This window comes from Plecotus auritus (genome assembly GCF_963455305.1).
Source record: "Plecotus auritus genome assembly, chromosome: 2".
Classification (NCBI taxonomy): domain Eukaryota; kingdom Metazoa; phylum Chordata; class Mammalia; order Chiroptera; family Vespertilionidae; genus Plecotus; species Plecotus auritus.
In genome coordinates, this window is record NC_137771.1 from 185,389,092 (window position 1) to 185,401,433 (window position 12,342).

The following is a 12,342-nucleotide window of genomic DNA, read 5'->3' on the forward strand; positions in this document are numbered from 1 at the left end:
ACCAGCTCACACCTTCACACTCCCTTTTTCCTTCCTCCCACCTGGGTGACTGGTGGTAGCAATGAGTGGAGCAACTTAGGAAGCCAAATGTTGAACCTGAAAGAGCCACGGTCACCTTGGGTCTCTGACGAACTGCAAGAAGCAGAACTGCACTGCTGATCTGGTACCCTCAGCTAGAAATGAACTAGCACGCGTGGCATAAACTTCTTGACTTCAAGCCACTGAATGTTAGGGATCTACTTGAGGTCTAACAATACTACCCACTTCCAACCCACTAAATTTGCCAAATTGTTCCTTGATGTGGTTCTATCAATGGATACTCACTCTACCAGCAATGTGTGAAATACCCTGTCTCTCCAGATCCTTGACAACACTTGGTGGTGTCAGATTTTTGGTTTCCCGACCAGATGGGCATAAAATGGCATCTCATCACTATTTTAATTCCCATTTCCCTGATTATTAGTGAGATTGGGTGTCTTTTCAAACATATTTGAATGGCTGTTCTTGTTTCCTTTTCTGTGAACAGCTTGTTCACATCACTTCCCTATTTTCCTACTGGGTTATTTGCCACTTCTTACTGAGTCGTAGAAATTATTTGTATATTATACATTTAAGAACATTGTCAGTTATAACTTGTGTTTTGTCTTCACTTATGGCATCTTGTACAGAAGGTTAAATTTTAATATAGTGAAAAGTTATCAATCTTTCCTTTCTTATTTGTATCTTAAGAAGTTCTTCTCTACTCTCAAGATCACATAGATATTTCGCCTTTTATTCTAAATGTGTTTAAGTTTTCTCGTTCATAGTTTAGGTCTTTGACCTACCTGAAATAGATTTTTCTGTGTGGTATGTATGAAGTAAAATCCCTGAGTATTTTAAAAATAGGGATAACTATTATCCCAGAACTACTTATGGAATCTTCTTTCTTTCCCTACTGATTTGTAATGTTGTTGTTTTTTCCTGTTACAGATCAAGTTTACATATATGCATTAATCTGCTTCTAGGCTCTTCATTCTATTGTACTTGTCTATCAATCCATCTTTGCCTAAGCACCTTAGTGTCTTCAAGTCCCTTTACCTTCATTTATTTTTTAAAAATATTTTCTTATTGATTTCAAAGAGGAAGGGAGAGGGGGAGAGGGATAGAAACATCAATGATGAGAGAGAATCATCCATTGGCTGCTCCCTGCACGCCAGCCACTGAGGATCTGGCTGCAACCGGGGCATGTGCCGGGACCTCCCCTTCAAAGGTCTACTCTCAACTATTGAGCCCCGCCTGAGGGGCTTCATTTTTAAAAAAAAAAAATCTCTTAAATGGATGATCATAGTACCTACACACAGGGCTGTTATGGAGATTAAAAGAAATAAGAATTGCATGTAAAGCACCAGATAGAGTAAGTAGGCACTCAAGAGTAGTTATGTTATGATCGTGTTGAAGGTACAGATGAAACACAGAGATAAAGGGATCGATCTTTTTGGGATCCTGTTTCATGTATAAAAAGAAGGGGATGAGTTGGCATACTGTGTCTATGGCTCTTGCCACTCTAACAACTGTGATCCTGGCATTTTATTATCTAGAAACAGGCAGCACACACTACGCGTTGGGCAGTGGGATAAAAGAAAAGTGGTATCAGAATGCAGGGTGGATTCCTGAGCGCGCACTCGTGAAATGCCAAGTGCACAGCAGATAAGGTTTGGGACTGGCTGGCGACCAGGACCTAGAAGCACGGTGACCTTCACGGTGTTTCTGGTGCATACACGACCGCACACCGTCGGGATCACCTGCCTACAAACACTGGGCTGCCGGACCACACAGGCTCCCGTCAACCCTCCCCGCCGCCCACGAGGGCACGCGGCTTCAGAGCAGGACTGCAGACCGGGTCGCAGGAGAACTGGGAAGGATGGTGCAGAGCTAGGAGCGCGGTGGAAAAGCACCCTGCACCTCCCCCAGGGCGACTGCAGTGCTTCTGGGAAATAGAGTCCTTCGCCGCGTGCCCAGCCTCGGGCTCCTGGAAGGGGGACTACAATTCCCTTCAGTCTTGGGGATTCTTTGTGCAGCACGCCTGCGCAGTCTGGCGGCCAATGCCGCTATAAAGGCTTGTTTTGCCCCGGAGCTGATGCTCGGGAGCGTGGTCGAGTGGCCGGCGCGGCGGTCTGGGACCTGGGGCACAGGTAAGTAATGGCCGCCGCCGCCCCCCTTCCTTCTCCCTCGGTTGTCATTTGGATCACTCCTCTGTGTTTCCTCTGGGGCCGGTGGGCTGTGATCCGGAGACGGGCAGTTCGGGAGAAGCCAGACACCTGAGAAACGGGGTCTGGCCTTCCTCAGGTCTCCCGCCGACCCCTCCTTGGGACGCGACCCCTCGGGGCACGTGGTGAGGTGCAGGCCTGGGAAGGCATGTAGGGTGGGATGAGCGGTCAAGAGTGCTGGCTACATTCCCGGCTGCGGCCACCAGGGGGTGCTGCGCCCGCAGCCCGTGGGTGTGGGTCGCTATCGGCTCGCCAGGCCCTTACTGGCCATGGGAACGCCCTAGGGTCCAGGGCATCCCAGACGAAGCTGGCCAGAGAGAAGCCCCCAACCTGAAGTTGTGGGGAGGACGGCCTGGGACACCCCGGCTCAAGCTACACACCGGACACTCTGAGCTGCCAGCGACCTGAGAAGCCATCCTCTCGTGTTTTTCTGTTTGTTTGTTTTTGCAAATGGGCAAATGAGGTTCGTGACTTAAGCACGCACAGCAAACCCTGGGCAGAGCCCAGAATGGAACCCAGATCTCTTGACTTTCATCAGTGCCCTCTCCACTTCCACCACACAGAGCTGCATGATGCTTTGTATTTATTATACAGGGCCCTTTGGTTTCTGCACAGACGTGGGGAGGCAGGAGGCACGGCAATGGTTGGCAAAGTTTCAGGTTTTGATGGAGGATTTGGGTAGGTTATACTGGGGTCCAGTGTAAGTAAAAGGTGCAGAAGGTTGGGAACACAACAAGTGGATTGGAAGAGGGTGGTAAATAGGAATCCTCCTTGTAGCCTCAGGTCGGGTTCTCTCATGCAGTTTCAGGGCCTGGAACCAGATTTCCTGAGATGTTGGAAACCTAAGTTATGAAGGCAATTTGGAAACACCAGTCTGGCTAATTGAAGTTCTTAATCCTGTGCAACCCCCATCCCCCAGGCAGGGTCATCTGTTTCATTGCACACTTGTATCACTGGAAGGAGAGTCTTGATGCAAAAGCAAGAGTGTTAGAGGTGATGGGAAACTGCTCCCCACGTCCTTCATATGTAGAATAAATTGAAATAAAGTGATTGAAAGAAACTTTGGTTATTGTGAGTTCTTACACAACTGAGGTGATCTTCATGTTCCTCTTGACATGGCATTTGATAATATAAATGAGTTCCTTTGGCCTCCTCCCTCCCCTCCTCCTGCCTTTTTCCAAAGTAGGACTAATCTTTTCAGCTTCCAGAAATTAGCTAGGCTCCTGAACCTTTGGAGGGGAAGGTTGGACTTTTGTGACCCCTGTAACAAGGAGGATTACTATTATCTGCATCCAGACATTGGCAGGTGCCAGGTCTGTTTATAGTTATGCTTAATGAGGTCTCAGTGACGTGATTGCTTATCGTGCAATTTGTCATTGGACAAGGTGACTTTTTATTTTATTTTTTTAAGATAAGGAACTAAGTAGTATCAACTCCGAGTACTCGAATCAGACTTCTGAAAGGCAAGAAGTCAAGCTTTCTTTGTGCTGGAAGCACTGATCTATGGAGGAAATTTCGTCCTTCTTATTTAGAGGATTAGTAAGTGTTCTCCTTTTTTCTGATACCTTAAAAAATGAATTGTAGCTGTCAGAATTTGGTCTACAGAGTAGTACTTTCAAGTTGCAGTGATTTCTAGCAAGAGTTTATGGAATTTAAAAGGCAACATAGCTACACTTCTTTAATTTCTAGTGAGGCTGGTATGAATGGGGTTTTCTCAGCTTGTATCTGGGAAGGTTTGAACCATCATAGAGTGGGGGAAATGTTTCAGAGAGGTGTGTATGTGTTTTATTTTTTCAAAACTAATGAAAGTTGATATAGGATATTGATTAGAATTAGAACAGTTTCAGGTCATACTAGGTAAGCCTTCATAGGGCAGGGTGGGAAGTTTGTTTTGGTTATTGTTTTTGAATAATAGCTTTGTTGAGATGTACTGTAATTTATAAACCATGCATGGAAATTCAGCCTTTTCAAGTGTTTTGTTAGTATAGTCACAGAATTGTGCATCACTACTATCTAATTTTAGAACACTTTCATATCCCAAGGGGAATTTGTTTTTAAAGTGAAGGCATAATATTGTTTTGTATGTTAGCTATGTAACTCCATGGTACTTTAAAGTAATATCAGCTTCACTAATTATAAAAATGCAAAGATGGGATAGATCATTGGTAGAATAAGTGTTTTGTAGGTTTTCATTTAGTAAAAGTTAGTAGGAGGAATAATATCCATTTTTAAATTGTGAAGTTTATAATCCTTAGAACAAACTTAAATTGTTTCCAGAAAGGTTTTTTTTTAAAGACCTATAAATACTCGCGTTTGAACCTAGGGGAAGAAGTTGGGTGTCTCTTTACCAGTGTGTCTGTTTTTCTTATCTTTTTTGTTTTCCTTAGCAGTGAGAGGAGATAATTCTTGATCCTATTACACTGATTTTTTTTTTCTTGAAAATATGAAGTGGTACTTGAAAAAGATTTTAAATATTTTTTATAGATATAAGGGTAGAAAATCTCAGTGCTTTTGCCCTTTTTCCTATTTTAAAGCATTTTTGCATATTATAAAGCACAATTTAGGAAATATCTGTTCTTGGTGAATTTTTAATTTCAGAAATTCTCAAGTGAAACCAGGAGTCTGTGAGCCCTGGCGTCTCCAATCAGAGAAGATGAAGGACATCGACATAGGAAAAGAGTATATCATCCCCAGTCCTGGTTACAGAAACGTGAGAGAGAGAACCAGTACTTCCAGACAGGACAAAGAGGACTCCAAATACAAGAGAACTGGGCTGGTCAGTATTTCCTTTCTGAGTTCCTTGTCTTAGCTGCTTGTTATACTAGACCACACCTTCTTTTTTTCATGTAATGCATAGTTTAAAAGAAGTTTCTTTTTCTTTATTGGCTTTAGATCTCTGTTAAGAATTTATGGGGAGCATTTGAGATCTTGTTCCCTGGCATGTCAGTTTGGCACAGATAAACTCATAAAAAAAAGAACTTATGGTTACTTACGAAAGAGGAGAGGTTGGCTCTCAGCCTTCCACCTATTTCTCCCTTTGCCTTCTCTCTGCCACTTATGCTCACCTTTGGTGCCTTCTGCAAAGGCTTTGCTTAAGAGAAGACAACTTATGGGAGGGGAGGGGGAATGGAGCAGAGGAAATCTGAACCATTAAGCTTCATTCATGGGCTTAAAGTTATTTTCTCCCCCTCTGCTTCTGTTGTCTGTGTTTAAAATGACTCCTTTGGAGAGACTCATTCAGAATTTAGACAATACTTGGGACAATTCTAGATTGTTGTAGGATAACCAGTAAGCTTTTCAAGTAAAAACATGTAATCTAGTTTCTCCTAAGGGAAGTAATGAATATACATTTTAAACAGGAGAAAATGTCTTTTTTTCCAAGAAAAGAGATCATGCCCAAGGGGACGTGGGGATGACTGGGTTTAAGAAGTCATGTATTTGTGTTTGTGTATTTGTTTTGTGAAAACTTGAGAAGGATGTGAGCTTTGCAGCTGACACTGGAGTTTCATTAGCCTAACATTAGCTGTCCCTCTTTGGCTATCTAATTAACATTTTCTCACTAATGGGTGTTTTCTGTCCCCACTATAACCTATACAATACTTTCCCATTCAAACTTAACTTTGGAGAAGCAGAGATTCAGTGTAATCAGTGTCAAATCCTTAAGGTGTCAGCTTTAAAACTTCTTTGTGTCCTTTTGTCTAGACCTTGTTAATTAAACATTTATTAATATCGTCTGAGTTTTTGACACTGTTAGTATAGCACTTAAATCTAGAAGAAGTCAAAGGTAACATTGGAGCAAAGTTTTGAAGGATGATTGGGTGGTGATGCTATCAAGCTACTTGCCAGTATGTCATCTGTGCCTCAGTGGTTTAGGAATAAAATAGTATTGACAGGCCCTGGCCAGTGTGGCTCAGTTGGTTGGGCTTCACCCTATATTTGGAAAGGTTGCCAGTTCGATTCCTGCTCAGGGCACATGCCTGAGTTGTGGGCTTGATCCTTGGTAAGGGGTGTGCCTATTGATGTTTCGCTCTCACATTGATGTTCTCTCTCTTCCTCTCTCTAAAAATCAGTTTTAAAAAATCTTTTTTGAAAGTTTCTTAACATAGTATTGATGGTAGAACCGAACTTGTGGGATCATTAAAGATTAAATGAGATAATACATATAAAATGCTTAGAATGGTGCCTGCCACATAGCCTGTGCTCAATAGATGTTAGCTCTTAGAACTAGTTGTCTCGATTGTAGGATGTGTAAGGGAAATTCTGCATGCCATGCTTTACTATGGGTATTGGGGAACTCTTAGATGTTACTGAGGAGGGTTTTTTCATCTTTTAACTTTTTATTTTGAGATAACTGTAGAGCCACATGCTGTTGTAAAAAATAATATAGAGAGATCCTTATGCACTTTATCCAGCTTCCCCCAATGGTAACTTCTTGAGTAACTATAGTAGAATATCACAATAGGAGATTGATTGACATTAATACAGTCCATCCACATGATTAAGACTTCACCAATTTTACATGCACTCATTTATGTGTGTGTGTTCTGTGCAGTTTTTTCACATGTATAGATTTGTATGAACCTCTGCCACAGTCAAGATACAAAACACCTCCATCCCATGCTACCCTTTTATAACCACAGCCATCTCCCTACCCTTTGCCCTAAGCTCTGGCAACCATGATTCTGTTCTCCATCTCTATTGGGCATTTTAAGTATTGTATATAAATGGAATCTATAGAATGGAATTTTAGAGATTGGCTTTTTTCATTCAGCATTAGTCCCTTAACAGCCATCTAATTTGTTGTGTTTCAGTATTTCTTCCCTTTTAATTGTGAGCAGTATTCCATGTTATAGATAAACCATAGTTTGTTTAACCATTTACCTGTTGAAGGACATTAGAATTACTTCCAATTTTTTACTATTACAAATACAGCTGCTTTGAATATTTGTATGTAGGATTTTGTGTGGATAAGCGTCATGTCTCTGGAATGCCCAGGAATGCGATTGCTGGGTCATATGATAAGTACATGTTTAGTTTCGTAAGAAACATCAATACCCTTTTTCATAGTAGCTGTACAATTTTACATTCCCACCAATAATGTATGCATCCAGTTTCTCTGCATTCCTACCAGTATTTGGTGTTATCATTATCTTTATTTTTTTTAAATTGAATTTACATGGTTTACATTGGTTAATAAAATTATATAGGCACAATTCTACAATACATCATTTGCACATTGCATTGTGTACCCGCCATCCAAAGTCTAGTCTCTTTCTATCACCATTTATCCCGTTTACCTTCTTCCAGCTGATCCCCCCCAATAATCTTTATTTTAGCCATTCTGATAGATATGTCTGCTATCTCACTGTAGTCTTAATATGTGTGAACTAATGACTAATGAGGTTGAGCTGATAAGGGATTTTTAAGACTTGATTTTGTCTTAGGAAGATTAGTTTTGAGGCAGTTAAGGAAAAAATACCTGTAAAGGTGAGAGAGAAAACACAGAGCAGTCGGGAGGCTCTTGTGCTAGCCCACGTGCGAGAGGCCCCGGGTCTGTCTTCAGCATAATAATGAGGTGGAGGAGATGGGAGAAATTTAGGGGCATCTCTGGAAGGGGAGGGACACATTGGGGTGCCTAGGATTGCTGGTAAGAATGAGTTTGCCTTTAAGCATGTTGAATTTGAAGTGTATCCAGGTAAAATGATCAGTAGATAGAGCAGGGCAAGAGGAGAACAGGAAACAAATTTAGAGTCATTAGTGTGTCCATGTAGATCAGGGGTGGGGAACCTTTTCTCTGCCGTGCGCCATTTGGATATTTATAACATTTGCTGACCATATAAAATTATCAACTTAAAAATTAGCCTGCTGCCCAGCCAGTGTAGCTCAGTGGTTGAGCATCGACCTATGAACCAGGGGGTCACGGTTTGATTCTGGTCAGAGCACATGCTCAGGTTGCGAGGCTCAACCCCCAGTAGGGGGCATGTAGGAGGTGGCCAATCAATGATTCTCTCGCATCATTGATGTTTCTGTCTCTCTCACCTTTCCTTTCTGAAATCAATAAAAATATATTTTTTAAAAATTAGCCTGCTGTATTTAGTCAAATATTTGGTGATGTTCCCCACCCCTGATGTAGGTGAAGCCTTGGGAGTGTGCAGGCTTGTCCAAGGATGGCTTGTTGAGCAGGAAGAGGTCAAACCTGGGAAGCTGGGGTGTGGTCCTGTGAAATTTCTGGGGACAGGGTCCCTCCCAACTGGGTAGAGAAGAATTGACATTGGGAGCTGCAGTGGCAGCAGTAAGCTTTTTCTTTGTAAGTGGAGAACTGGAAATAGAGTCACTGTTGTACCTTTTGTCCCCAAAATTAAAGTTAGGCATCAGACAACAAGTTTACTTCATGTGATTGAGCCTTATCTTAAAGAAACAGGAAGGCTAATACCACTTCTATAAAATTTCAGGAGTCTGTATGAATTTCATTTGCATTATCCTTTTATCTTTCTTAAGCTTTTAAATTTGAATCCTTATAGGTGTTTTTTGTTTGTTAGTTTCTTAGTTTTTACCATATCCTTGTACCCTCTGAACTTTTATTACTTAAAATATTCTTCATTAGTTGTTTTTTTTTTCTTTTTGCTTAGCCTTGACCTAAGCAATAAATCATAGGTTTATGCAACCAATATTTTTATACACACTAAAGTGAATACATATCAAATGTTTTTACAAGTTTACATATCACCTAGAATGCTCTTGCATTTAACCTGTCAAAAACCAAAATTTCTTAAGATTTATTGATCTTGAATTTGTCTGCTATGTTAACAGTTTGCTGATAGATGGAACCAAAAGGATGACAAAAGATTTCTGGTCCAGAGATGATATAAAAAATGGATACTTTAAGTAGTTGGGAAGCAGAATGGCTATGTAAAGCATATCGTTTTTTAAAATGTAAGCTGGTAATTGGATAAGAGATTAAAATTTCATGTCAAATAATCATAACCATCATTTCTATATTAGTTATTAGAGAGGAAATCTGGGACCAGACGTTCCAGTTGCCAGGTATAGTTACTGTCCCTCAGAAAGAAAAATACTACTCCAAGGAACAAAAGATCAGAATACATCTGTGGCTCTTAATTGAAAAACAAGGTTTTACTCAGCACCATTAGCCTTTGATAGGCCCAGTTGACCTGAAACTGTGTCAAACAGAAGTCAGAAGCAAAGCGCCAAGGAACAGATTCTGATTTTAAACAGGCCGGTGATTTTTTTTTCACTCTGTAAGCAAATCTGCAGAGTGCACAGTTTGCCCATTGCTTAATATTGTGGCCAAATCTTTCCTTTGAAATACTCTTGGTGAAAATTGCTCTAATCAGTCACATCTTCAAATATTTGTATCACATCTGCTTAGAGATAATGAAGGTAAAAAGACAGGGTGACTAACACCTACTTTTGTTTAGGACTATTAACTTAATGCTGTGGCCACACACAATTCCATGCTTAGCAGACATGCTTTAATCCTGAAGTGCTAATAGGGGTGCCTTCTGTTGCTGTTAATTCTTTGGGCCTAAGTACTAACGTTGGCTGGCATGAGGCTGGCATTATTTCAATAAACATGAAGATTTATGTCTAGACCACTCCTTAACGCTGTTTCTGTGTCTGAGGCATGGTTCAGGCACAGCTTCTTTTCTTACAATTGCACTCATATATATGCATATGTAGATCACATAACTCCATGAGCCCTGGTTGGTTTGTTTATTTTAAGATGTGATATTTATTCGTTTTCTTAATTCAATGAACATTTGAGCACTCTCCAAGATACATGCACAGCACGGAATGAAGTGGTCTGATGCAGATAAAGATAAATTGATGCTGGGCTTGCCTGTCCTCCAATAGAAGCTTAAACTCAGAAGCATGTACATAGATGACTGTAATTTAGATGCTATGGATATTAATATGAAGAAGAGAGTGTTTCAGTCTTTGAGGTCAGGGAAGACTTCAGGAGGAGGTAACATTTGATTGGAGATTTGAGGAATGGGTAGAATTTGGAGAAAGGAAGAGCATGCCTGGCAGAAGAAAAAGTTGTGGATAGGGCCAACTAGGACCCTGTTGACTTTGAGCATAAAGTGTGAAGTCAAAGATGTAGAGGGATAGGTTGGTGAGTTTCAGATGATGTGTGTGTTCTTCAGTAATAGGCCAGAGAATTTGGATTTTAGTTGCTTTAAATTAAAATTTAAGCAAAAGCAAGACAAAGCTATTTAATGCTTTATAAACCTTTTTATTACGTAGTTGTTTTCTTACTGCTCCCAGGCCAGATTTTAGGGTGACTTGTTTTTCATTAGCATGTCTAACCTAGAAAAGGAGGAAGAATGGAAAATAAGCAGAAGTCAACCCAAGTTCATGTGCCCTTATGACTGCTCTCTTTTTTTCCCTTCGCTCAAAAGTGTTCCATTGGTGGAATTTTCTTTCTACCATGTTAGACTATTCCGCCTCTAGGAAGATGAGAAAGCAAGTATTCACAAAGCCCAGTGACCTTCATCTAGTACAGTGGTCGGCAAACTCATTAGTCAACAGAGCCAAATATCAATGGTACAACTATTGACATTTCTTTTGAGAGGCGAAAACTGGCTTCTGCGCATGGACCTCGAAGTTTCAATCGCCCTGTACGTGTGCGCCCGCACGTGGTATTTTGTGGAAGAGCCACACTCAAGGGGCCAAAGAGCCGCATGTGGCTCACGAGCCGCAGTTTGCCAACCACTGATCTAGTATATCCTTTAGTTTTGTCTTGGGCTGACCCTTTAACCTTGATTGGAGTTTTCATAATTAGTGAGTTGTAATATTTTGAAGTTGTATCCTAGAAATCACCCTTATCCCCTCTACCCAGAGACAGTTATTGTTATGAAGTAGTTTTGTTTAGTGCCTTACATTTTTGAGAGTTTGACTCTGAAAACTTTTCTTTAGGGACTAAGGATGTGTGAATTTTCCATGCCCTAGTGTTTTCAGAGTTAAGAATATTACCTGAGTCTTCTTGCTGTTAGGAAGGAGGAGGGCAGGGTGAAGGAGATTAGTATTTGCAGTCTCTGCATTATTTTACTCTTGATTGGTACTCAGTGACTCAGCACATTTTCTCAACAACCAGTGACAGGATGAGTAAGAACACCTGCTCTCTGCGGCCCCCTCTCACCCTCTACATCCATAAAGCTTCATAGAGCTCAGCGTGTATGATACCGGTATCTGGCCTGGAGCCAGGTGTTGGTCTCCAATAGCAGGCCAGAGCTCTCTGGTAGAGATGACAACAGTGCTGCTATTGGTGCAGTGCCCAAGTGGCTTTGCTGGGTGGTGACTGAACCTGCAGCGCATGGGTCTCCTGAGGTGGCCTTGATCATGAGCTCTTTTACGCCATCTGCAGCAGGGCTGCTGCTGCTTTGCTAGAAAATGCTGCCTAAGGGGAATAAATATAGCCTGTTGGCATGAGTAGTTAAAGGAGCTTCTGTTCAAAAGGAAGAAAAGTATTAGAACTAGCTTCCTGTTTCTTTTTGTTTTGTTTTGTTTTTAAATATGTTTTTATTGATTTCAGAGACAGGAAGGGAGAGGAAGAAGGGGATAGAAACATTAATGATGAGAATCATTGATCGGGCCCGGCTGGTGTTGCTCAGTGGTTGAGCGTTGACCTATGAACCAGAAGGTCACGGTTCCTGATCAGGGCACATGCCCAGGTTGTGGGCTTGATCCCCAGTGTGGGCATGCAGGAGGTGGTTGATCAATGATTCTCTCTCATCATTGATGTTTCTATCTCTCTCTCCCTCTCCCTTCCTCTCTGTAATTAATAAAAATACTTTTTTTTTTAATAAAAAAAAAAAGAAGAATCATTGATCGCCTGCCTCCTGCATACTCCCCACACTGGGGATTGAGCCCACAACCCAGCATGTACCCTGACCGGGAATTGAACCTTGACCTTCTGGTACATGGGTAGATGCTCAAGCTTCCTATTTCTTAAGTAGTTTTAAATACCTCAGTCTTTATTTTGTTAAGATAGATAACTTGGAAGTTACAAATGGTTAATGAAAACTTTTTCAATGAAATCTTGGTTCTGCTTTTAGGTAGCCTTCTGCGAATT

At 41.2% G+C, this 12,342-nt stretch overlaps 1 protein-coding gene across 7 annotated transcripts in view; it reads left to right on the forward strand.

Annotated features, from left to right (window-relative positions):
• Positions 1-2,048: 2,048 nt before the first annotated feature.
• Positions 2,049-12,342, forward strand: part of ABCC5 (ATP binding cassette subfamily C member 5) — a 95,453-nt gene continuing 85,159 nt past the window's right edge. For 5 of the 7 annotated variants that reach the window (XR_013960031.1, XM_080657881.1, XM_080657883.1 and 2 more), the window contains exons 1-2: positions 2,049-2,171; positions 4,845-5,022. Coding sequence is in view for 5 of the 7 variants with exons in the window: in XM_080657881.1 (XP_080514007.1) it covers positions 4,900-5,022 (123 nt within the window). In the remaining 2 variants the exon portion in view is untranslated. Of the gene's footprint in view, positions 2,172-3,657; positions 3,786-4,844; positions 5,023-12,342 lie in introns of all 7 variants that reach the window. The other 2 variants (XR_013960032.1, XM_080657882.1) reach the window with 1 other exon arrangement.